Source organism: Nyctibius grandis, chromosome 9 (genome assembly GCF_013368605.1).
Source record: "Nyctibius grandis isolate bNycGra1 chromosome 9, bNycGra1.pri, whole genome shotgun sequence".
NCBI classification, from domain to species: Eukaryota; Metazoa; Chordata; class Aves; order Nyctibiiformes; family Nyctibiidae; genus Nyctibius; species Nyctibius grandis.
Window position 1 is genome coordinate 8154850 of NC_090666.1, and position 25420 is coordinate 8180269.

The window sequence follows — 25420 nt, forward strand, 5'->3', positions numbered from 1 at the left end:
AGTATGAAATTGTAGCAAAGGACATTGTTTCAACATAGTATCACTAAGAAAGATAAGGCAGAAAACAAAGATTTGCAAAAAAAATATATATTTGTAAAAGTATTTTCTTATTTTACAAGTATAAAAAGCAATGTTTAAAAATCAAAATCCTGGAAGATTCTCTGGAAAAACTGGCTTGTAAAGCACAAGACTCCTCCTCTGTGACAACTCCCAAACAATGTCACAACTCCTGAAAATCCTGCATTCAATGAGCAAAGGTATGATCCAGTTTAAGTAACCCTTTTTAACGACACTTTAAACCCCATAATCCAGCAATCTGACCAGTCTCTAAAGAACGTGTCAAGGCACCCTGTGGCTACAAAGCAAAAGGGTTGGCATGGATTGTAATATCTTTAATGTGAACATCGTTAAGAGGTCGGTAGGTTTTCTCATTCACAGGCAGCTTCTCCAGCTCATCCAGGGTCTCCAAGCCATCAATAACTCTGGAAGAAAAGCAGAAGTGCTAGGAATCTCCTACTAATAAAGATTTAAATTTCACAATTGAGATATCTCAAAGCACTTTACAGTTAAGCACCCTAGGGCAAGGACTTTGCAAGCAAATGATACAAATAAGACAGCCAAAACATTCTATGTGGCATATAACATATTTTGAAAGGAAATATTAAACATCCATGACAGATTCTGATAAAAAGCTCAAATAATTCCCACTGACCTGACAGTATCATATTTTATACCAACCACAGCTGTACAATAGACTCTGGCTGCACTTCCTGGCAGGCATGCCTGACAAATCATAGTATAGGTTTAAGTAGCTGCAAGATACTGGCTGTACCAAACTTCACTGTGAATTACTGAAATCCTATGGCTGGAAAGTCAATTTCCAAATGTGAGATTATAATTTCTAACCTGCTGACTCAAATACAAGATGGGACAGAATCACTGATAACTGTGTAAATCTAATGGCACAAATAAGTTTAGGCTTTCAGATTTCCTGTTCAGGCTGAAGAAGTGGCAAGAGAGATTGTTCTAATAAACCTCTTACTTTTTTGTTTAAGTAACTAGCTCTGGTAAATCTTGGCAGTTTATTCTCCAGTAACAGACTTGGCAGAAAACATGTTGTGCTGTTCACAGTTCAATTCAGTCACATTCATCAACTCTTTGAATCTAGGATGCTGGATTGTGGGCCAGCAGGGACTGCATATACTGTTCTGCTGATTCTGCAACTGGGGCAGGAGTATCTTAAACTGCCACAGTAAATCTGGCAAAGTACATCTGTCAGTGCCTCTACTCTTTTCTAAGAAAGATGTCTAAAAATCCTGCTTTCAATCAAACTTTTAAACAAACTCTGAAAGGAACACCTATACTTAGATGCTTATAAACAATACAAATGGTAGAAAATAGTATTTTCACATTTCAATAGTTTCCTTTGAATATTTAACTCCATTTAATAAAGGCGACTTTTTCTCAGCAAATTCACTTGTACACTACAGACTTTTTAACAACAAGCAAAAGACATTACTGTGATTTTGAGATGGAAAAAGCAGTATCTGAAAGACTCTAAACATTTGCTTTAAGGATGATGTATTATCGGTACTGTCTATTAACATAAGAATGTTTTAAAATAATGATGCATCTTAAACAACCTCATCTGGTTTTATAAACTGTCAGTTTCATGAGTTTTATCTGACCAACAGGAAGTTCCACCTAAACAGGAGCATGACCATGTCAGTACCACATCCATCCCCACCCAGATCCAGTCCCAAATTAGATTCTTGCTTCTCAGTAAACCCTACAACTGTGCATCTAGTTGTTCTGGAGTTTGCTTAAAATCAGGCTGCATCCGTTTGGGCATAAATGGAAAGGCAAGCTGGAATAACTAGTGGGGGAGGAAAAAAAAAAGAAAGGAAAAAAACCTCCATTCTTGAGGTAATTTTTAATATACCTATTTCCACTGAATTCCCTACTACTAAGAAAAAGGAAGACATGTTTTGGAGCAACTAACCAACTGGGGAATAAGACAGATCAACCAGAGCAACCAACCTGCTTTAGCAGGGGGTTGGACTAGGTGATCTCCAGAGGTCCCTTCCGACCCCAACCATTCTATGATTCTGTAATTCTGGTGACAGTGCAAGAGCATACATTTACATATACACATCCAGTATTTTAAAGAGTTTTAGAACCACAAGCTTCTAAATTTGCATTGCATGTGCCCTGAAATATTCAGATAAGGAGGCATGCAGTTGGATCACTTACTTTCCAAACACAGTGTACTTCATGTCTAGGTGCGGTTGCTTGCCGTAAGTGATAAAGAACTGCGATCCGTTGGTATTCGGACCATTGTTTGCCATTGAAACTACCCCACGGACACTGTGCTGAAAGAGGGGAAAAACCTCAACATGAATACACATCTGTGAAAGCAGGACTCTAACCCGTACAAAGTGCTCCGTGACTTAATACTCTGCCTCAATACCATTATTAAGAACAAACCTTGGTTGCTGATATATTCCATCACAGTCCATGATTAGCTCCTCAAAATTGCTCTTACAATGAAAAATCACTTCTTTACCTTCAGTGCATGAAAAATACTTTGTTACAAATTCTTTCTACTTCTGTTCTCAGTGATGAAAACCCTCAAACCTAACTTGCCAAGTACAGAAATGCCTGTTCCCATTTTAATAATAAGCTTTCTATCCCTTTATTGCTGGATTATACTTTGCTTCGCAATTACAAAAGAGGTATTTAATACAGTACAACACAACGCTGATCGTTCTCCAACCTGTAAAGAAAATTTGTATGAAAACATAACTGCATATTGAGAGCACACAAATACCTTTAGGTATTCACTGAATTCATCTTCAAACTTCTTGCCCCAGATGCTGTTACCACCTTTCCCAGTGCCTGACAAAGAAGCACCACAACAGATTACTGGATTTTCAGATCGAAAAATCCAGAAATGATATACTGTTACAATATTTTACAACAAAGACCCTAGATAGCCTGTAACTCGTTTGAGGCAGGTATTGGGTTCTCATGTCTTGATACTGAGCAGAGACATAACTCTATATATGGAACACCTGTTAAATAGCAGAACAAAACACTAACATATCCTCAAATTAAATTCACTATGAGTAGAAACAGACACTCAGCTGAATCCGATTTTCTCCCAAACAGCTGACACTGTCTGGGACATTTTCCTCAAATGCTTTAAAGGCAGTGTAGTCTTTCAGGCAGAAACCAGAGAAACCACAGCAGCAACCTGCCAGCTCAACAGCTGGTAACCAGCAGAACCATCATATTTAGTGGAAATAGGTGGAAAAACTAAGATTTGTAGGATGCTTTACTACAAGATTATTTAGCACTAGGGTAATGGCTGCTCTTCTGTAAGCTCATCACAGAAGCTCATCATAAAAACCTCTATCAACAATACAATAATTCTTATATTTTATTTTTACTTTATTTACATTTTGGTTTTAATATTAATACTTATAATATATTTTTATTCATTTATATATTTTTATATTTTATTTTTATGTACATTTTTCTATAGAGAGACCCAGACAGAAGAATTTACCTAAAGGATCCCCTGTCTGAACCATGAAGCCCTTTATATTCCGGTGAAATACACATCCATTGTAGTAGTTACTAGCACAAAGAGCCAGGAAATTCTAAGGAAATGAAACAAACCATATTAACAAATAATTCAGAAATAGTATCCTATAACTAAAATGACAGCATTGGCAAGACCAAGACTAACCCTTTTGCCTCTGCTTTGCATTGTGACCATGTGAATTCCACAGAGTATTGCCACAGAACAGTCATAAACCAATTACAGTTAATATGCTCATTTGAGACTGTCACAGATACAAAGGATTTTAACTAAAGCTTACAGCACGAGGTTGTCTGACTTGAGGAAAAACCAAGAAGCCTGAAACATGCTCAGAAGTATCACTTCCACTCAACATTTTTATTTTGTACGTGTAATTTTGTAATCAATAACTTCATGTCTCAGCTTTGTTAGTTAAAAAGTAGATTATTTCAATTTAAGCTTAAGTTTATCGCAGAAAGGAAAACCTGGGGACTCTGACAAACTGGAAGTGATTCTCACTCTTTTAAATTAAAATCAAATCTATGCGAGTGTGAGCAAACACAGGGAAATTTGGGAATCCCAGGCCATGTGCCATATTTCCCAAGGGCAAAGGACATTTTGGGAGATGCTGGAACTTGGAGAGAAGTGGCCCTTAGCTAAACATTATCTGGTGAGAAACGGGCAGAAAGCTCTAGGCAGTATGACACAGTGCACAAGTTCCACGAGTGGAATAGGCACTATACCAGCTTAAAATGTTAGTATTCCATTATGTGAAAAGATGAATTGCAAAAGCCACTTCACCTCCTCTACAGTCTTCACTATTTCTACTGCTTTGTTCCAGCACTAGGCAATCCTGCTCCTGTTACTTGACTTACTTCGCAAGTCTTTGGTGTACGCTCACAGAATAGTTCAATTTTAATATCTCCTACATCAGTATGCAGCGTGACAGCCTGAGCAAGAGGCAGAAAATAATAATTAAATCAGCAATGAAATACTAACAGACTTAGTTTTATTTCCCAGTCCCACCAAAAACATAAGCAAGTTCCCACTGCATATACCCATTGTTTCAAATATTTGGCCATAGGCAAGGCTACTACCACAAACCTTCCACATTTCCAGCGAAATCACCAGAAAACACTTGGTTTCATTTAGTTTCAGGACAAGTCAGGTTTGCCATGGTAATGCAGAAGCTCTGTTTCAAACATTGCACTCCAGAGATACATTATTCATTTGCAAACTGAACCTACTCAGTCACTTAATTGCAGAGTTGAAGAATCAAGGTTACATCTATTTTAGATGACAGTGCGGTGCACAAACCTCACTGGTTTACAACCAGAGGAACAACTGATGTGTGTTACTTGCCTGCAGCCTTTTGAGTGATAAGGCTAGTTCTGAATGGCACTGTATATAATCTGCCTTCACAAACAAGCAAACGTACCAAATTACACACTTTTCTTAAGAATGGATAAACAGCATTCATAAAATTTAAATGGCAGTTACCTAGCCACCTAAACAAATATATCTCTATAGGCCAAATATATCACAGTGCTCCCATGGAAAGTGGTAAACTATGCAAAAACAATTACTGTGGGGCCATGCTGGGGATAAGTCTACAGGAAAACTAAAAAAAATCAGCATCACATTGATACTGGTATACTGTTCCAGAAGCATACAAGTAAAGAAGAGAAGATAGTTGCCTGCAATGCCCATGAAGATGCTGTAAAAGGTGTACGTACAGTTTAAGACTCATAGTCTTAGCTCTACTTCCTGATTTGCTAAACTTTTAAAAGCCTGCAAGTGTAGAAGGTTACATACACTCAAGCAGGGCTATGTGCTTGCAACTTGAATAATGCTTCTGTGGTAAAAGAAACCAAACTAGATTACTAAATATTAGCCAAAGTAGGATTAACATTTAGGATCTTAAAACTGAAAGTCTAGTTATAAAAAAAATATAATTTATAAAATGTATAAAAAGTGCTATTGTTCTCACCATAACTGCTTATGAAAAAGCTGAGGTAGACTTGGATACACCAATTTCCTGCAAAGAAAACAGAAGAAACTTGTTAGGTTTCTTCTACCAATCCCCAATTGTTTTTGATTCTAAAATATTTGTGTGGTTATATGCTTTTACACCACAGTTTTACGGTGCCATTCAAGTGACTGTGGATAAATGCTTTACTTATATTATGCAACTATGCAGCATATAAAGCACGAGAAAGGAGTAGAACAAAACAGCTTAGGGAAAGGGGGTGGGGGGCAAAAAAGACCCCTTCCTAAGATGGAAGTTTATACTAAGCAATCATAGCTTTTCCAAAGATTATGGTTTTAAAAATGACAGAAATTAACAGATAAAAGCTGTCATCGAAATCGGGAATAAAACTCCTTAACGCCAGGTTTTAGCATTAACAAGCAGGCTTTACTTTATTTGGCTGAAGGACATGGAGGATTGCTCCACTTAACGTGTCCACTGAGGCACAAAAGCACACTCATTGTATACATTATAGAAAAATGAATATTCATATAATTCCCAAGAAAAGCCCGCCTATTCCAAGAAACCTTATGCATATGCTAATAATTATGTAACGTCTTTGTGCATGCGTAGTGAATTGGAGAAGGGGTCTTTGGTGGGCTCTGGTGGTCGTAATCCCCCCACAGTGATGCTGTCTGCTGTGTGACCCCGCTTCTGCGCAAGTGTGGTCGAGGCCTTTTTTGTGGACACGTGCAGGTGCCTCCGAGGAGAAGATCCTGTTCTGGTTCTTACAGGATTTATCTCTACTCCTGGCGCCAGAGCTGTGAATCAAGTCATTTAAGACACTGCAAAGATGTTGTTCACAGTCTTGCTTGTCTCTGGCCCTTCTTTGTAATTAGCGAGGAATTGAACAGAGGCTTTGGATTCTATAAGACTAAGCACAAGCAAGAATCAGTGATGACTATAACTCTGTTATCAGTCCCACAAGCAGACCCTATCTGCAAAACATGTAGTTGGCTTCAGAACGTACTGCTATTTTAGCTTAAAGGAAAACTGCTGAAAGAAAAGTTGATTCTGTCTAAAGGTTACACAGAGTAGGCCTGTTAGGGCCTACCCTGAGGCCTGCTTTTACTAAACCATCTGGTATCACGGGCACATGCCAGTACCTAAACAGAAGTGTGACTTGGAGTCACCTTCTCATAGCTGTCAGTGCCTACAACAGACAGGTTCCTGCATCCAAGCACAGGATCAAACTTTTTTTATCTTAGTAATATTTTCAAACAAAGTATTTGGAATGAAGATGATAAAACCGTAGCTGTGTAGAAATCAACAGTTTCACACGCTAACTCCTGCTCTATGCACTGCCCTCCCTGGTGAGCCCCCAGGCTCGGCAAGGCCTCTCGCCGAAGCCGGGGAACCCGCCAGCAGCCAGCTCCGGCCCGGCCCCTACCGACCAACGACAGCTCGGAGCTATCGCTCCTCCGCCCACCGGAGGTACTTCCACCGAAAACCCACGCACAGCACGCGTGGACTCCGCCCTCCCACCGCCCCCGTCGCTGCAGGGCGCGGCCCGGCTGCCCCACCGGCGAGCGGCTCTGTCAGGCGGCACGGCACGGCACCGCCCCGCCGCCCTGCGGCCGCCAGCTCGTCCTTTCCGCGCCGCGCCGGCGCCTTCACCCCCGCCCGGCCACATGGACGCTTCGCACAAACCTGCCGAGGCTGGACCCAAACCCAGCGCCCGCCGCCGGGAAGCGCCTGCCCGGCTCCCCTCACGCAGGCACGAAGGGGCTGGCCCGCCTCCGCGCAGCTCACCCCCAGCCCGGCCCGGCGCGGGCGGTGCTGCGGAGAGGCCGCCCCGCGCCCCGCTAGCGCGGCGGAAGCGGCGGGGCCGAGCGCAAGCTCCGCCCTGCAGCCCTGGCCCAGCTCCGGCGTGAGGTGAGTGAGGGTCCCGGTTGCTCCCCCCCGAGAGGCAAATGCTTCCGCGGTTGGGTTTTAGTGTGTGAAGGTGGATGAAGCTGAAGTTCCGCACTTTTCTTGCACGACTCTACGGGGCCGGTTATGGTGTTTCACCGTGAGAGCCCCGGAGGAGGGAGCGTGTGCTCCGGTACGGGGCGGCGGCTGCTGGGGCGAGGCCAGGCCGCGCTCCCCTCTGTCAGTGGGGCGGCATTCGCAGCCTGAACACTCTTAACTCTGCTATTTCCAGGGAGGGAATTACCTAGGCTTATTCCTGCCTTTTTTCACCCCCTCTACAGACAGCTGCATGCTGCTGCCTGGCACACGGCTGGTTCGCCGACCTCTCTGCTGCATCCGTGCTTTGGGCCGCCTGCCCTCACGCTCCCTCATGAATCTCGGGGAGCTCGTTTCTGCCCTGAATGACTTTGCATCCCTCTCCCTGGCTGAAAGCTGGGACAATGTGGGGTTGCTGGTGGAACCAAGTCCTCCCCACACTGTGAACACCCTTTTCCTCACTAATGATCTCACTGAGGAGGTGATGGAAGAGGCAGTGCAGAAGAAGGCAGACCTTATTCTTTCTTACCACCCTCCTATATTCACACCACTCAAGCGAGTAACGTGGAAGACCTGGAAGGAACGGCTGGTGGTCCAAGCCCTGGAGCACAGAATCGGGATTTACTCTCCACATACGGCGTATGATGCCATACCTCATGGAGTCAATAACTGGCTAACAAAGGGACTTGGTGAGATTCTGTTAAAAACAAACAAACAAAAAAGGTTAAAATTATTCATCAGTATATGCTATTTTATGTGGGGACCTTCCCTCATTTTCCTTCCTTCCAGCTTTTACAATTATGATTTGAGGACTTTTTGTGTAATTTTTTTTTCCCCCAATATTCTTCTAGTACTTCTAAGTACCCTAAACATATTTTAAGGAATTTATCTTGGCAAGGAATACCGGATACAAACCCTAGAGGACATTTTCAGATGCATGACTGTACTATTGGATGTAGTCAGAACCGGTGCAGCATATTTATTGTCCATCTTGGTTGCAAAGTTTAGACCACTGACTTTAAATCACCACCTTTAATTTATAAAGTGCAAGATCTCATTGTTTGCAAAGGACTTAAGGTATTTGAAATTCTTTTAGATTTTTATCCTGTATTGTGGCTCATAAATGAAAACAGCTATGTCTTTTCCAGACTGATTTACGAACCAGAAACTATTTTGGTTTTGTACAATTCTTAGGATAAAACGGATGGCATTAAGAATGACAAATAATATATATCGATTAAATTTTTTGCACTTTGAATAGACTGTGCCTAATGGAGACAACAGGGCAAGAAGTCCTCAGTTCTGGTCAGAGAAAATGGATTCAAGGTCAAAATTTGCATTTTTTTTGGTTGTACCTTTTTAGGATATGTGCTGAATCAGTATTAGGATACTTACCTGGCTTTATAAAACAGCAATCTTGTACTCTTCTCTCAGGTGCCTGTACTTCTGTCCCACTGCATCCATCAACGGTGCCAAGCTATCCAGCTGGGGGCACTCACCGGGTAGAATTCTGCACAGCCAACACTGAGCATCTGGATGTGGTGCTGTCCAAAATCAAAGACATCCAAGGGATCTCCTGTCTCACTACTCTCCCTGCCAGGTATCTGCTTCACTCTCTAATGTTGTATTCTTTCTTGTTGTTTGAAATAATAAGTTGCTGAAATTGTGCCCTACTGTTGTAATCACTTTGTTCCTCTGTGCATTGCTGATATTTTTTTCAGCAACAGATCTATAAACTTGAGGAATAATCATTCCTTTCTGACCAATCTATATGTTATACTAAATAGTAACAGAAATTCAGTGTAGCATCACATAGATTAGAGGGGGTAAAGAAGAGTATTGACGGGAAATTTGGTGAGGACAGTTAAATTCCCGTATCTGTTTCTTCCAAAAGAGTACACTAGACTAGGCTAGGCTATTACAATGCCTTCTTTTTTCCTTTCTCTGTGGTAGAATAGCCACTGGGATAAAACAGCTTTCTTTTATATTAATATGACGCTGAAATTTTATCTCGTTTCTTAGCAAGCACCAAGCATATCTTTTCTCAGGGTTGAAGGTGAGGAGCAAACACGAGTCAGTTTGAACTGCTCTCAGAAAGCACTGTTGGGTGTGGTGGCATTATTGTCCCAGAACAGCCTTCTTTATCACAAGACCGAGATTCTCTTATTACAAAAGGTAACAAAATCATGTATTACGTCCAGTGAATGTATTACTTGTGCGAGCTGAGTGCCCTAAACACTGAAATCCAGTAGTCAGTAGCATCACAGGTTTCCTATGCTACGCCGTCAGTGCCCTGAAGTACTGGCCTGTGGGGATTTGAAGCCACACACGTTTTCCAAAACAATGAAAATAGCTGTGTGGCCTGTCCTAATTCTTAAATCCGTTCCAGTAGCTAGTATAGTTAGTATGTTACATTCGAGAACATCACATACATATTTTTTCATAAAGTTCAGAGGCATTCCTGAATGCCCAATATACTCATCTTTGTACAGTATGGAAAGCAACGCCAACTTCTGGAGTCAGCTTTCTCACAGTAATTTTAATTTCTTTTCAGCCTCTTCTTCCCCATACTGGAATGGGACGTCTGTGCACACTGAGCGAGCCAGTCTCCTTGTCAGACATAACTGAGCGTATCAAAAGCCACCTAAAATTACCTCACATCCGCTTAGCCGTGGGAATGGGCAAGACACTAGGTAAATGGGCCTGCCAGTAAGACTGTCCATTAGAACCAGTATTCCAGGAAGACAAGGAGCATGAGTGTGTGAAATACTGCTGTCTTGAATAGGTTTACTTCTAAGTAGTATGAAGCACTGTTAAAGACAAGATGATACAGCATTTTAGAACTTACATGATACAATCATGGAAAAAGAACCACTTCTGTGTTTTTAATTGCAAGTTCTATGTTATGCTGGTTGTCACTGTGCAGAAGGGACAGCACAAGTTGAATACGAGACATCCTTTTTCATAACTTGTATAATGACTAAAGATTTTTTTGCCCCCCCGGATATCACACACAAATGTGTACCGTTTCATTGTACACACTCTTCTGTGACTGAATGTTAAATTTCAAAGCACCTTAAAATAGTAAGACGCTTTATGCTAGCCTTATGAACATGTAACCATACATGTTTTCATGAAAGAGAAATAGTGGCAAAGGAGGTGAACTATCCTAGCTCAAACAGTGGGCCACTAGTAAAATGTGGAGCAAGCATCCTCTTATCCCAGTTACCTATCCTAATCTCTAAGGAGCACAGCTATTAGAGTTTGTGAGAGTAAATTTGTTGAGAACTCCTTGTAACTTATGAGACAGAAGTCTTATTAGAATCCTCTTATACTACCAATAGTAGTAAAAAAAACCCCAAACTATTTTGAAGCCTCTCATCATGGTGTGGGATTGTAGTGGTGTGATGCCACTTAAATCAACAGTAATTACATGGCAACATACTGTAAAACCTTAATAGAATTTGAAAACTCCGTGTTGTGTGTCCCCTCTCCCTAGTGAATGTCATATATATGGAGAATTAAATTTCCTCTCACTACCACATATGTAATAGCTTGGAATCAGCTATCATAGCAAACAGGCAAATTTTTAATGGCATGGACCATCTCTCAGCTTGCATTGAGATTGGCTGCCTGAGAGCTGAAAGTTAGGAACCAGTGTATCTCAGAGGCAAAATGCTGCCTTAGTGGCATCATTAACTGGAAAACAAGAGAGTCCTGGAAAGAGTAGCAGCCTATTAAAGGGTTCAGAAACCTAACTAAATAACACCTCACTAGGAGAGAACTAGCCAGCAGCCAGCCTTCTGCAAACTTCCCACCCCTTGAAGACAAAAATCTACACATCTATTTGGTACAGAGGATTTTGCTGTATTATCAGAGAAGTTATAGGCCTATGAGTCTTTGAAACTGACAGATGTGTCTCTTCCTCCCACAAATTTACATTGACCCTAAAATCAAGGTAAATATTTATTGTGAAACAATTAACAGTAATACTGACATGAGGGCTGAACAGAGGGAAAGGAGTTTAACTGTGCACCTTGTATCCTGCAGACTCGCCAGTGAAGAAAGCTGCTCTGTGTGCTGGTTCTGGGAGCAGTGTCCTGAAGGGAATGGAAGCTGACCTCTACCTCACAGGTAAAAGATTATGTTGCTGTTTCATTATCTTTATAAAAATAGTCACTAGGAAAAAAAAGAAAGGAAAAGAAAAGAGTTGACTGGCTGTTGAAAGATTTGGCCAGAAAGAATTACCTGTTATAACTGAGAAACAATCAGTTAGTTATTGGAATGACAGAAGAATAACATTAGAGAGAACGTGGATCAGATGGCTGCATGGCACAGTGAAGGTTCTTTGAATTAAAACATTGCTATACATGCATTATTTCAACACAAAATCAGTGTTGAGGGCAGTCTATTGCAACCTTCAGTGTGTTTCTCCTTTGGCAAGATACAAGGTATTTCCTCAGTTCCCTACAGAATTCCCTAATGGAAAATGGAACATAATGTAGTCTACAGAATATTCCAAAGGAACCCCATAGTGTATCTGACCAAAGGGACACTTAGTCCATTATCCTCTCTTCTGACCGTGGGACAGCTACTCCCTACAGCTTCCTCAACAATGTGAAGGCTGCCTTGCATTCTGTAGTACTTAATGCAAGCAAGTTCTTTAGCAAGGCATGTGCCATCTCCCCCTTATATACATGCTGCAGAGTGTTCTGTGTTCAGAGTAGATGGTGTTGCATTCCTCCTTATGGGCTATATCCCGTTACATCTTCCCAGCTTCTAGTTAAGATTCTGCATACATTGCAAAGAACTGGTTACCTAAACTGTACTGTTAGTGATCTACATGGCATTTCTTTCTCAAAATGGCAGGAGAGATGTCCCACCATGACGTTCTGGATGCAGTTGCCAATGGGATAAGTGTTATTCTGTGTGAGCACAGTAACACTGAGCGAGGCTTCTTGTCAGAGCTGCGTGACATGCTAGCTGTCCACCTACAGAACAAAATCAACATAATTGTGTCTGAGAAAGATAGAGATCCCCTCCAGGTGGCATAGGAAAAAAATAGGAGTGAGAGAATTCAGTCAAGAGTTTCGTGGTATCTTGCACAGACCTGTCCAACTGCAAGCTTAATGAAGATGCTCTGAATTGGTTCAGTACAGAATGATTGTATTTTATGTTCCCTCAAAGTTTGGGATATATTTTGTCATCTGTCAGATAAATAAATGCTTGTTTTGGTCTACAGAAGCTGATTTACTCAGTTACTGGGCTGCACTTGAATAAATTTACTGTTACTGCATACTCTTAATTAGATGTATTTGATAACCATGATACTCAAGGATTGGTTTGGGTAAAATACAAAACCCTGACTTATCTCCAGTTTTAAGCTTACACAGCAGTTCTACCCTACTGCTGTTATGTTGAATCGTGTCAGTACAAGTCTCTGGTATTTTAGCTAATGTTATGTCCACACCAGAAGAACATATAAACAAAATGAAAATATTTCCATTGCAAATTTGTAAAGATCTTGGCACCATCCTTTTAAGTTTAAGTTAATAAAACTGGCTCATCAAGCAATGTCTTTACCGCGTAATTGCATATGTCTTGTTCCACTTAAATGTAAATGGAAAGAGATGACTCCAGTATTACCTGAAGCTCCTGAGGCTGTATAAAGGCCATCATTCTTATCAATACCATGAAGACCTCTCAGTTAGCTGAGGAACAGGAAGCAGGAAGAAATTTCTTCTTTCCCAGTTAAAGGAAAGGACAGTAGAAGTGATCCCTCCAAATCCAACAGTTCTGTATTGCTATAGAAGACATTAAAATGCTACTACCTTAGTACATGCACCAAATTAAAGAGACAGAAAATTAATGCATAATTGTCCAGAAACAGCATGAAATCAGGATAAAATACTTTTAACATAAAACTCCCAGGAATTAATTCACAGTAATTTTCTTTAGCTTGCATGCTTGCACCACAGAATCAGCAGCAGCCAAAAACTGATTCAAACTTAACCTTCTCTTAGCAGATGTGTGGTATCTCCTGCAGCCCTCCTCTTGGCCTGTATGGGCATCTGGTAGTCTACCAAAACTGTTAGCAGGTAACTCTGAACTCAGGATGATTATAGCACTTCATTGAAATAAATTTCACATCTAGAAAACCAGATATAATTGCACTGAAAATGTGCCATGGTGTCACTATCTCTAAACACATTAGGTAGTGTCTTCCATATATACTCAGAATATAAATTAAATCTTGAGTTTCATAGGAACTGTGGAGAGAGTCAAAGGACTGCAAAACAGGATGTGGTTGCTGCTTAGCTACAATACTAAGTTTTTCCAAGAACACATCTCTTCAAGTGGCAGAGTTCTTGTTCTTGAACTCTACACCTAACTTACAGAACTTGGGTAAGACACAACGCCTTGATCCCAGCTGTAGTGATTCTGATGGTAACCTAAGTAGTGATAGGCAGGATCTGATGCATTTTGCAAAGTTTTGGCATTGCAACCTGTAAAATGCAGGTGCAAGTGCCACAAAACAAAATGTTAGTTGAAAAATGTTCTGGGGGAGGAAGCTGAAGAGTACTGCTGGCACATACCAGCTTTCCCCATCAGAGTCTCCAGCAAAGCTAATTCAGTCCTGTATTTGAAGAATCAAATTGTCAGTGGGGTAAGCAGATACCCCGTGTTTTCAATACAAACAAAAGTCAGACTGTAAACCTCTGTCTGTTGCTTCTGTCAGTGAGGAGCAGACCAAGTAACAACATTATTCCATGTGATGTTTTGGTTCTCTTCAAAAGCTATATACTGGTATTAAAAGGTAGACAAACTATTTTAAATTTTGATACCTTATAAGAAACAATATAAAATATTTTTACTCATTAGTTTGAAATCTTCTGCACACTACATGAGGATTTGCACAGATATTTGACATAATGAAAATCAGGCTTTCACACAACTGCCAGAAGGACCTCTATCTTCCTATAACATAAAAAAACTGTGGAAGACAAGACAAGCTAATGAAAATTAATAAAGTACTTTATTTGGTTGATTTGAACTATTACAACATTGAGCTGTAACACAGCTACCAAATATGATTTATACAGAGTCCCTGAAGTCTGGCTGGCAGACTACAGTTGATGGAACTGCAGGGCTTACTCCCACATACCTGAGAAAAAAAGTGAAGAAAAGCTGTGGAACTTCAGCAGTCTCCCAACCTCTAAACGCTTAAAAAAAAGGGAGAGCTTATAAGTGGCATTTAAGGCCTCCTCCAGCATCAGTGGACACTCCTCATGTAAAAAATACATATATACAATCAGGCTTTTAAAAAATAAACAGAAAACCTTCACAGCCTCTTCATACTCCTGGATTGCAACTTGGAAAGTAGATGAAAGAAGCTGGATCCTCTCACCCTCACCAACAGGCAATGACTTGAGCCCATCGCAATTTTGATTATCTAAATCTTCTTATAAAAGGATTTGGGTTTGGGGCAAGTCCTTCAGTTCTATTGCCAGAATTTAATAAGTTACCCAAATAATTTAATAAGTGTCCCAAACCCACTAGTATTCTCCTTTCCTCATGTAGTCAATGCAGGTCTCTTAGCATTATAAATCTTGGCTTCTTCATACACTGGAAGCTAGTCTTGTCTAACTGGTAAAGGAGTACTGGAAAGCACTCAGTTGAGATAAGTTGCACCACTAGTACAAACTAAAGCTCTGACCATCTAGTGATTTGCGCTTCCCAAGTAAACTGCTCCAATCAAACCCTCGTGTCTGGTGAGGTAGAGAGCAGAAGGCACAATCTTACCAAGTTTGTTTTTCTGGCTGCATAGATACGAAGAAGGCATCGTCTGAGCTAAGAGACAAAGCAGACAAATCTAACTACAGAGCAAGAGATGCCTTGCTTACAGAAGTTACCATTCTGAACTACCTGAAGTAGTTGAACAATGAGCATCATTCATTACAATTATTACGTTTCAGTAAGTCGTCCAGCAGCCTTGGGGTTGGAGGGAGAGAGATCTGAGTATCGGCCCCTCTCCAGCAGCCCTTGAGAGCAATTGCCGTAGATGCTTTTGAGAACTGAGAGACGTTATACATCTTCATCCTCTTTCTCTAAGAAGTCGGTCAAGGTAATGTCATCTACAGGAATTAATAAGTATTCCACACCATCAGCTCCCTGAGAACAGACATGCATACACATTCTGTTAACACCAGTGCACAGTGCAATGCAAGCCACTAGACAGCACTGCAATGCTAACGTTTATTTGCGGTCTGGGTGAGAGTTGGCCAGCATTCAGAAGGACAACATTGCTAAAACCCAGGATTATTTCACTAGACCAGCACTGGAAATGCACAAATACTGAGAAAAGTCAGTATATGAGAAATCTTCTGGTGGTCTATGCTGGTCTGACACTACACAGCTCCTCAACACTGTGTTGCCATATCTAGTACTGCTATACTGCCTCGTTATTAGGACTAGCCTGCATTCTTCCCTCGTGCAAATATAGGTAACTATTGGAAGCAGACTCACGGGCTCCAGAGTCCGTTACTTGTCAAGGTCTTCAGGAAGAAGAGACCTGTAAGTTGCTGAGTAACCAAAGCACACTGCATTTTTACAGCCCCCTATCCATGTAAAGGGCGTCGACAAATTGGAGGCATGGAAAGGGCTGCAATTACAGAATTTCAGCCATTTGCTAGTTCTGTTCCTAGGTGCTTCCAACAATACAGCCTCACAGTAAGCTGCAGGGTGTCTTAGGGATCCTTGGTAGGAAGTAAGCATCTTTTTTTGTTTAAGGTGGCTGAATACCCAGAATTATCTTCTTCTCACAACTCACCCGCTTGGTCCGGATGAGCTTGTGATCCCTGAATTCTGTCAGCTGTGCCCTGAGTGTCAGGTCACTGTTCACAAGGAAAGCCTCCCGACACTGCTGGTAGAAGTCTTGGAAAGACAGCCCTGAAGACAGAAAAAGGTGAGAACTGAAATTGAAGTGGTAAGATTGTCAGATTTTTCCAGGTCTAACACCACATATTATCTCTACCTACTTGCTTTGGCTTAGACCACAGTGGCTACAGTAACATCATCACTTCTTTCATGTATACAGCCAAGCTAATATTTCATTAATTAATGGGAAACAGCTGAATTAACATTCCAGTCACACTGTTTGCCTAATGGAATATTAATAGCACTTCAAATGTACTTCCCAACATGGTTAATCTCTCTTAATTTCCAACTCCTCTATCTTACTTCCTACCATTAACATGTTATTCATATGCCCTGCAGCACCTGTTAAGAGACAGTGACAGAATATTCCACATGTATCCTAGAAAGCAGGGACACATCTGAAGTCACTTAGATAGGAGCAGCATGGGGACAGAATCTCCTGTCTTTCCCTGGTCCTTTTAAGTGCTAGTTATGCAAATTCATATTCTTCTTTATTTTAATTTTTTAACTCCACAGTCCCCCATGAATGGTCTCAGTCATGTCTAAACATCAAAGCAGACAACAGTAAGAAGAGGTCCTTCAGAACCAGCCAGTCGATTGATTTTCTGTCAGAGTCAGACACAGTACCACTAGAAAGACACTCTATGCCACCGAGTCTCACTGAGCCAACAGTTACAGCACTTCTGTTGCTGGTGATACAACCTGCATACCAAAAGCCAGGGCCGTTGTGCTGTGAGCTGGCAATGGCAACACCCCAAACATGAGAAAAGGTGGGTACATACCTGGATAAGATGGGTTGTCCTTGTTCTCTAGCTGGTACTGCGCAAGCAGTCTGAATATCCCCCTAAGTGAAAGGAGGAGAGGGGAAAATCAAAAAGGAAAAAAAAAAACAAAACACCCAAATGCAAAAAACAAAAAGCCCTGATTTTTCGCTCATGACCAGGACTTTGTGCATGAATCTCATCTCATCACTGGACAAGGCTGTTCTTTTAAAGTAACCAATCAATTGGAAGCCAGGTCCTACCATCTGCATCTTGAACACTGTTGTCAGAAAACAGGGATTGCCTCCTGCTTGGTGTAGACCAGAGCAGCCTAGAAAGGACCGGATCCTCAGCAAGTGCTGCTATGAAATGTGTCTTACCTGGCATTGGGAGTCAGACTGCGCAGGACGTGCGTTAGGGAGCTCAAAGCCAGAGATCCAGATTGTTGTACTAAAAGCGAGTTCTCATAAGACGTTTCTTCCACATAAGGACTAAATGTGGTTGTTTCATACCAAAGCCAGTTGTAGAGGCTTAGCTTTGCCTGATCCCACACTAGACAGAAAGAAAAGAAAGAGCAGACAGAATTGGGAGATTTAGCTTTCCTAAGGTGTTAAATAAGTTCTCAGTATTCTTATACAGTTTTAGTTCAACACATCCACAGTCCCAATCAGGGCTTCTAGCTGCTACCACCGTACATACATCACCAGATCTATTTTGCACATCAATAGTAATACATGAGTTTATGAAACATGCTCAGCAGCCCCAAAGTAGAACGTAGATTCTTCTCTCTTTGCTACATCAGGCCCAAAGGGACTCACTGAGAGGAGCATTGATGTGATCGATAGAGGCAATGAGGTAAATGGTAGGCAGAGAGGATAACTGTGCAAGGATCTGCTGACTTCTTTCTCCTCTCAACATCTGGCTGTCCAGGTTATGAATGAGGACATAGAGCTCTAAAGATGCATCTGCAAGATCAGAAAAAACAGCAAAGAACCAATCAAAGAAACTGCACATAAAGTGGTTTCCCATTCCCAGTGCAGCCTAGGACATGTCTATTCCATCAGGCTCCATATTAATCACTCCAATATTAAATCATTTTCCTTTTACAGCTTACTTTGATCTCTATCCCACACCTGGTGTTTCTGAGCACCTAAAAGGCTTTTTCTCAATTCACGGTATTACAGTTCTCACCACAGCTACAGTTCTTTTTGCAGTTTAAGCTTTCCTCTTATAATCCACTTTCCACTTGCTCATGGCTTTACCAGGAATTGCCCTTTTAGCTATGACTTTTAGTCCTGTGATTCAAGGTAATTCAAATGTATTTTAGGATGGAAGTCTAAGCACAGTTTGTTCACCTGCTTTTGAGTTACATGATTAGCATCTTAAGCTCCTCCTCACACAATGAAAATGCGTTTTCTATTCAGGGTTGGATCCAAAGCATACTAACTTCATTGGAAATCTTTCCCACTGAGTCCTCAAAGGAAGTTACAAAGACTTAGCTTGGATAATGCAAATGGTAGATGTTAAAATTTCCAGGTAGCTTGTTGCTGCTGTACTTAACCCTGGGAACAGCTATTTCCTGAGTCCAGAAACAATTCTGGAAGAGCAGCCAGTTTTTGTGCAAATGAATACATACTTGGCTGCCCATGGAAACCAAAGGTTCTCCTGACTTCCACTCAGATCAGCTATAGGGTACTACACAAGACTAATTTATGTAGATTCAGGTGGTTACCACCATTAATCAGTCTTTTTCACCTAGTCCCATAAGAAATACTCATAAGGTAATGATGGAAACAGAATGTAAACACTTAAAACACCAACGCCATGCACAATTAAGATTCTACGGCAATTTGTATATGTATACACAAGCAGTAAAATGGACATTAAAAAGCATTCTGTGTGGCAATATCTGTTTTATTTTGCTTTTGAACCCAGTTCTAACCTGCTTGTTTGACAGTGCAGTCCTTTATTTCATCTTAATGTTAGTATTTGCATATTAAATTTAAATGACCATTCCACTAAACCATGTACATTTAAGCCTTAATCCAGCCTATACTGAAATTTCTGTAAAGACCCTCAGGCCATGATTTTCCAGAGGAGCTCAAAGGACTTGATACCTATCAGCAACTCATTCCAAATTGTTTGTGAGTTCTTCGTTCTGTTGATTTCAATGATGTTTACATCAGGACCTCAAGCAGCCACTAAGAACTATCTTCCCTCATGTAGCTGGAGTTTACTTATCCTGTCTTCCACCAGGAAACACGTGGCTACTGAAACACTGTGTAAATAAAGCACAAAGGCACTGTGCTAAATGCAAGAGAGATGAGCATTTCAGTTTGCCAAGGGGTTGAGAAGCCTCTGTCTTGTTAGAACACTCGTGCCTTCCTCCTTCCCTTTCTAGAGAACTTAGTGTGTGGAACACTGACTGAGGTAACAGCTTGGGATCATGTACACATGTATTCCTGGTGCATGTATGTTTTCATATATGTGGCATAAATTACAAGCAAGAAGTATACTAGCTACAATAAACTAAGAAACTGTAACTACACATACGAAAATTATAAGGAAAGAAAATGTCCAGGCTCCTAACAGTAAAGTGGACTCTAACATTTTTATGTATAAAGTTAGTAATTTTACCTTCTTTAAACCTTTTAATGATGAATTCAAGTTGGTCAAGGGGACTGCGGAAGGTCCCTATATGTTCCAGTACTTCCTCTGTGATGGAGTTGAGAATCTGAAAAAGAAAATAGCAGTCCCTTCTGAAGGGCTCTGGCACTGAAGAACCTAGTGCAGAAAATCTGAAAGTGAGCCCTTGACTGTCATGAGGGAGGTAATCTGATTTTTACCATCAAATCCCCAAAACAGTCAACATAAACAAAAAATTTCTACCACTTTTCAAAACAGTGACATAAAATAAGGCTTTAGACTAATGAGTATCTATTAATGACAGGAATTACTGCAATTCCTTAGAAAGCTCATGGGCTAATTTCTTTAAACTCTTAAAAAAAGAGATAGGAACTGCTCTCATTCAAGAGTCTGCTGCTATAGGATGCAGCAGGTTTCCTTAACATGTTACACTGAAAGACTTTAGAGGTATCTGTAACACAGGTTGATTAGATAAACCCATAAGCTTTTCCCACACTTACAGATCTCACAGTGATGCTGGGGAAGTATCCATTAACCACAAGGTGAACAGAATCCTGGAGCACAGAGGTACGAAACTTCTCTAACAAATCACGCTTTGAGCCCAGTCCATAAAGCACGATATTGAAACCCAAACTGCAGAAAAGTGAGCAAATACACTGAATCAAAAAAGTACAAGTCCCTTTTTAGGTTCATACATTCATTAAACAAAATGATCCATTGCAATCTTGCCTCTAAAAATTTCACGTTTCATCAACTCCAAGCTTATCTTCAGCTCACAGCCGACAAATAAGGTTAGCTACAAGGAACCTGAAATGTGGCATGTGCATCCTAGTAAAAGAAGTGTTTTAGCAGCCTGGAGGCCCACAAACTTAGCAAAACATCTATGGAAGAAAATGGTATTGTCCAAGAATATGAGACCAGATCTGCAACTTCAGATCTGCAACTTCAGATAACAAAAAGTAACCACCATTCACATTCACCCCCTCAGTAGTGATTATATTAAATATTTACCATGGGTTACAGCAATTACATTGCTGTAAAAAATGTAATTACATTGCTGTAAAAAAGAGCAAGCCTTCATAGTGGTTTTCTACTCTGATCCTTAGGCACAATTTCAAAGCAAAATTAAACTATTCTCTTATCTCTTTCTCATCCTAATTGTTCCACAGAGAAAGAGGCAGGAAAGCATAAACAGAATGGTAGGGAATCACAAAGCTTTGTTTATTTTTGAGAAGGAGGAAAAGCATCATCTTAACCAGAAAGAAGAGTATCAGGTCACTCAAATAGCATTGCACAAAGGTAAGGTGTTCAACAACTGTCATTGACTTCAGTACCATCTACAGATTTGTTCCTTCTACCCTGCCACATACATCTCTAACCATTTGCCAAGATCACTGAGTCACAGAGTCTTGCAACTCTCCAACTTTCAAAGCTAATGCCTTTTTCATATGCTCTGTCACTCCCCATGGACCACAAATTTCTTTATACTCCACTCCCTTGCAAAGCTTCCAAGGGGCTTTTTCCTCACCAACATCTGCTCCTGCCTCAGCACTCAACTTCAGAGCTGGTGGCCTGCCTTCTCTAAGGCGCTTCAGAATCTCACAGCTCTCTATAGTTCCCCATTTGCTTTCCTGGATGCTTACTCTTTTCTCCTTCCCATGAAGATACACACAAACACAGATAAAATTTATACTGCTAATGTTTCCAACAACTCTTAAGGTTTCTTCGTACCTAAAGCATTAGGTACCATAGGCGTTCAATGTTAACTGCTACACCACTGGGGATAGCCACGTTCGGAAGAAATTGGTGGTGGACTACTCGCTACCAACTACACTGCTGTAAGCAAAACTGTTCACAAAGGACGCTTCTGTTATCATTCATGTTCCCTGCTTGTGAATGCCCTCTAGCTTGCTTTACAGAGGCACAGACAAACTAGCCAGGCAGAATGCAACCTCATTTCACTCCAGGCATTCAGTCCAAGGAGTCAGTCAGAAATTATTTCGTCTACAGGAAACATTGTACTAAATTAATGTCACCTAATTTTAAACTTAAGCAATCGATCAAAGAAAAAAAGTCACATCCACAGGAAGTTGTTGACATGAGGGTAAGTTTACTGGCAGTGCCTATTTACTAGGCTTCTTCAGTGATTCTCACAGGATACTTACTGTAATTGCAGCATCCACTTGGAAAACAGGGATTCGTGTTGCTGGTTTAGCTCTTTAATTTCAGCAGCATAGGCAAGGGGAGCTTTTTCCAAAAGGTCATGCAGTGTTTGCTGTGGTGAGAAAGAGGTAAGACAACAGTCATTCAAAGCTGAGAAAAACCAAGACATTTATCTGGAGTCCTTACAAATACCCCTCTACTATGCTCTCTAGCTAGGGAGCAGAAGAGTTTTCACTGACGGTGCACTCAATTCGTGGTTTTTTTTTTCCATGAAGACCCCTCTAAGCACAGTTTTGCTACTGGAGAAACAAAGCAGAGATTAAGTAACCTTATTATGGGAAGTGGCAACCAGACTAGGACTAAAACCAATATCGCACTGTGTTTTACTTCTTCCTGCCGAGTACGGGAAAACCACTACTGAAATAATGGACACATTCAGAGCTTAAACAGCACCAAGCACTGCACCAGGAAGACACCAACACCACAACCCTGCTCACAGGAGCAAGGGCTCCAATCAACATGCTTAGCAATGGTTCAGGTGTTTGTCACGACAACAGAATGTTCACAATCATCATCTTAAAAATTATTTCAAAAGCATCACAAATCAAAGGATTAATTCAGCTTTAAAGATATGCTGGGATGTTGATGTTTAAACAGCGCAGTAGCACGACAAATGGCATCAAATCTACACTGGCCTCCTTTCCTCTTCAATTTTAACAGCTTTGCTTTCCACTCCCTTGCAGGAGAAGACAGTTTACTCTGGAAAGAACACAAAGACAGCTGCAATGTATCAGACAAATATAAAGCACTGAAAGACAGAACCGCTAAGCCTTCAATTGCTTTGGAGCCAGCAGTAGATTTAATACTGACAGCCTTGATTTCCTTCCAGAGCTGTTATGAAAGAACTTGCTAAGAATCCAGATGTTTCTCTGGGTAGCAATTCCAGACAACAGCAGACATCAGGCAATCTGCATATATGCCATCTTTTAAAACACAGATGCGTGCAAAAAGCAGTCATAGACATGAGAGATCCAAGTATTTTACCCACTTCCTTGGCACCTGTCCTTGTGTACCTGTCTCTGTAGGTGCAACTGCTTGCTTTAAACTGTCTTGTAGAAGTGGCATATGGAAACAAAATACATAATTCAGTCACCACAATTAGACCGTTCCTGTCTCCTAGGAACTGGAAGGGGACAGAGTGCATTTCACAAACTAGGTGACAACATTTAGACCTGTCCCAGTCCTGCATGTGGCTTGACCCAGTAATACTCAGATGAAAAGGGCACTCTCAATTTCCTCTACACATAAATAGTCAAGACAGCTTGTAATTCCCCTAAGCAATTTCATTGACAAAAATACTGTTTTGGTGATAACTTTTAAGGCAGGTCTCTACAACTCTGCTTCTCCCTCTTCTCCTACCCCAAAAGCAAACTTTAACCTGTTCTAGTAACTGCAGCTTTCAACTGTCTCCTCACCTAATAGTGCCTTCTCCCTGCATTTTCCCTACTGTCTCAGGTTCAGACAACTGGGCACTGTCCCTGCTCAGAGCAGCAGTAAGAGACATAACGCTTAAAATGCTACCTAAATCAGCATTACTACCGAGAATGTAATCAGCAGAAATAAAGTGAAAATAGCAACGTCAGGAAATTTCGATGAGGGAAATCTTCATCAAAGAAATCAAAAGCTCTGAGAGTTGTGTGATTCACTATGAAGTGTACCTGATTCAATCTTCTTTTCTGCAACTTCTGCAGTGTTCGGTCCGAAGTGAGCACTTTGGAACTACTGTGAGCTTCAAAGTATTCCTCCACCAGGTTGCTCTAAAAAGGGACAGCAAGATGAGCCACACTCCTCATGCTATCAAGTTACCCCTCTCCCTTTGCACCCACAAACATGTCCAAAGATGGCCAGTATGAGACATAGAGCAAGGATGTATAGAAAGCCAGAAGATATTTGCAAAAATGGCTTTTACAGTAGCATTCTGCCAAAGCTAACCTAGTCAGATGGTTCTTTCCTGAAGACAGAGACAGAAAAGAGATTGTGAGAGAGCACAACATAGCAATAATTCTAAGGGGGTGTGGGGATCCCTGGTGCTGGAAGGAAATCAGACAATGAAGCTGAACACCAAGGCAGAAAGTAATGTGTGCTTCTTTTGGTGTTATAGGAGTCAATTTTTTCATCCCTTCTCAGTACAAGGTCTCCTACTTTATGGTGATATTAGACCTTCTCCTCCTGGAGCTGCTGAGGATACAGACTGGATTAGCCCAAAGGCTCACATGATGTCTGTCCAACACGGATTGCTCAGAACTACAACAAAAGCCAACCCAGCTGGTTTGATTTGAAATGAGTCCAGTAGTTCTTCCCCATAGTTAGGTGTGGCCACTGATAGCTTATTGTCACTGAACATCCCTTCGCACTTGCTAGCTCAGGGGTATATTTTCTGCACACTCACCATCTTGTCCTCCTTAATTTTTTTGGCTACGGTGTTTCTGGGAGGAGGCGTAGATGCAGCCTTAGTTTTTGCTGGGGTCTTTCGACCTGATAAAACAGTGCTGACTTCTTTCTGGTCTTCCTCATCCTCCTCCTCTGAGCAGGAAGCAGAATATTCACTCTCACTTTCTAAATAGGGATCTGGAGCTAGAGCATAAATTTAAGGTTAAAAGCTAGCAACAACTTCTTACACAGAACACATTTTGCACCATCTCGCTCTCACATACATTCTCTAGATGTTTTTCAAGCATAAGATTCCTAAATATATTTCATATAAAAATAAAATCAATGCTTAAGAGGACTGCAAACACACATAGCCATTTCTTTCCCAGTTCTAAGCTCACAAATTATTGTTTAGTAAAGGTTGCTCCTTGATACCAACTAAGAAACATAATCCTACCATTAAAAGTGACTAAAAATGGACAATGGAATTCCCTATTTCTCTTAGCATCTCTACATCAGTTTTCCAAATGCCAGTCATGCAAGCTGAGTATCTTCTGGGTCACACTCTGCAAAAAAGGTTTTGTAAAAGACCTCTGTTTGCAATGTTGATTGAAGAGCACAGACAGAATATGGCTTAGCCTTGGCCTCTCAACACAAAAGAAGAAATAGAACATGAAATGCCACGCATTAAACTCTCCTCTGCATTCATTCTGAGCACATACAGTCAACTAGTTACTGGAAATACTTTACCATTAATGTCCCAGCCATCATCAAAAAGTTTTATGACTTGGTTCAAGCAATTGTGGAGACTTAAGTGTCAGCATAGGTTAGATTACTGAGACTTTTGTCTCTTTTGATCATGTTACTGAAGTTCAGCAACTTGGTGCTTCTAACCCTTCCACCTCTTACCTAAGTAGCAAT

General features: G+C 41.0%; 3 protein-coding genes across 5 annotated transcripts in view; 1 reads left to right on the plus strand and 2 right to left on the minus strand.

The window, feature by feature from the left end:
• Positions 1-71: 71 nt before the first annotated feature.
• PPIL3 (peptidylprolyl isomerase like 3) lies at positions 72-7305 on the minus strand. Of its 2 annotated transcripts, XM_068407650.1 has the most exons (7): positions 7266-7305; positions 5577-5624; positions 4462-4536; positions 3572-3665; positions 2831-2898; positions 2254-2372; positions 72-482 (listed from the first exon to the last, which is right to left on the minus strand). In XM_068407650.1, the coding sequence occupies exons 2-7, from the start codon at positions 5577-5579 to the stop codon at positions 356-358; spliced, it is 486 nt and encodes a 161-aa protein (XP_068263751.1). In that variant the 5' UTR covers positions 5580-5624; positions 7266-7305; the 3' UTR covers positions 72-355. The 2 variants fall into 2 exon arrangements, with proteins under 2 accessions (XP_068263751.1, XP_068263752.1); XM_068407651.1 differs by lacking the exon at positions 4462-4536 and having other exon boundaries at positions 7266-7302.
• Positions 7306-7436: 131 nt separating this feature from the next.
• Positions 7437-13132, plus strand: NIF3L1 (NGG1 interacting factor 3 like 1). The gene is made up of 7 exons (XM_068407652.1): positions 7437-7490; positions 7808-8251; positions 8997-9162; positions 9611-9737; positions 10117-10255; positions 11613-11696; positions 12432-13132. Exons 2-7 carry the CDS (start codon positions 7816-7818, stop codon positions 12614-12616), a joined length of 1137 nt encoding a protein of 378 aa, XP_068263753.1. The 5' UTR covers positions 7437-7490; positions 7808-7815; the 3' UTR covers positions 12617-13132.
• Positions 13133-14715: 1583 nt separating this feature from the next.
• The window catches only part of LOC137667005 (origin recognition complex subunit 2-like), a 75936-nt gene continuing 65231 nt past the window's right edge, over positions 14716-25420 (minus strand). For both annotated transcript variants that reach the window (XM_068407364.1, XM_068407362.1), the window contains 10 exons: positions 24519-24703; positions 23788-23886; positions 22072-22181; positions 20407-20539; positions 19898-19994; positions 18079-18225; positions 17641-17812; positions 17282-17343; positions 16393-16511; positions 14716-15734 (listed from right to left, as the gene is read on the minus strand). In XM_068407364.1, coding sequence (XP_068263465.1) covers positions 15648-15734; positions 16393-16511; positions 17282-17343; positions 17641-17812; positions 18079-18225; positions 19898-19994; positions 20407-20539; positions 22072-22181; positions 23788-23886; positions 24519-24703 — 1211 coding nt within the window. In that variant the 3' untranslated portion in view covers positions 14716-15647. The remainder of the gene's footprint in view (positions 15735-16392; positions 16512-17281; positions 17344-17640; positions 17813-18078; positions 18226-19897; positions 19995-20406; positions 20540-22071; positions 22182-23787; positions 23887-24518; positions 24704-25420) is intronic.

Coding starts and splice junctions, on each gene's coding strand:
- PPIL3 (XM_068407650.1), bottom strand. Junction 2,899..3,571: donor TCAGACAGGGGATCCTTTAG/GTAAATTCTTCT, acceptor CTTCTTTGTCAG/GCACTGGGAAAGGTGGTAAC. Junction 483..2,253: donor AAGTACACTGTGTTTGGAAA/GTAAGTGATCCA, acceptor CTTTTCTTCCAG/AGTTATTGATGGCTTGGAGA.
- NIF3L1 (XM_068407652.1), top strand. CDS start 7,816: ATGCTGCTGCCTGGCACACGGCTGGTTCGCCGACCTCTCTGCTGCATC. Junction 10,256..11,612: donor GGGAATGGGCAAGACACTAG/GTAAATGGGCCT, acceptor TGTATCCTGCAG/ACTCGCCAGTGAAGAAAGCT. Junction 11,697..12,431: donor AGCTGACCTCTACCTCACAG/GTAAAAGATTAT, acceptor TCAAAATGGCAG/GAGAGATGTCCCACCATGAC.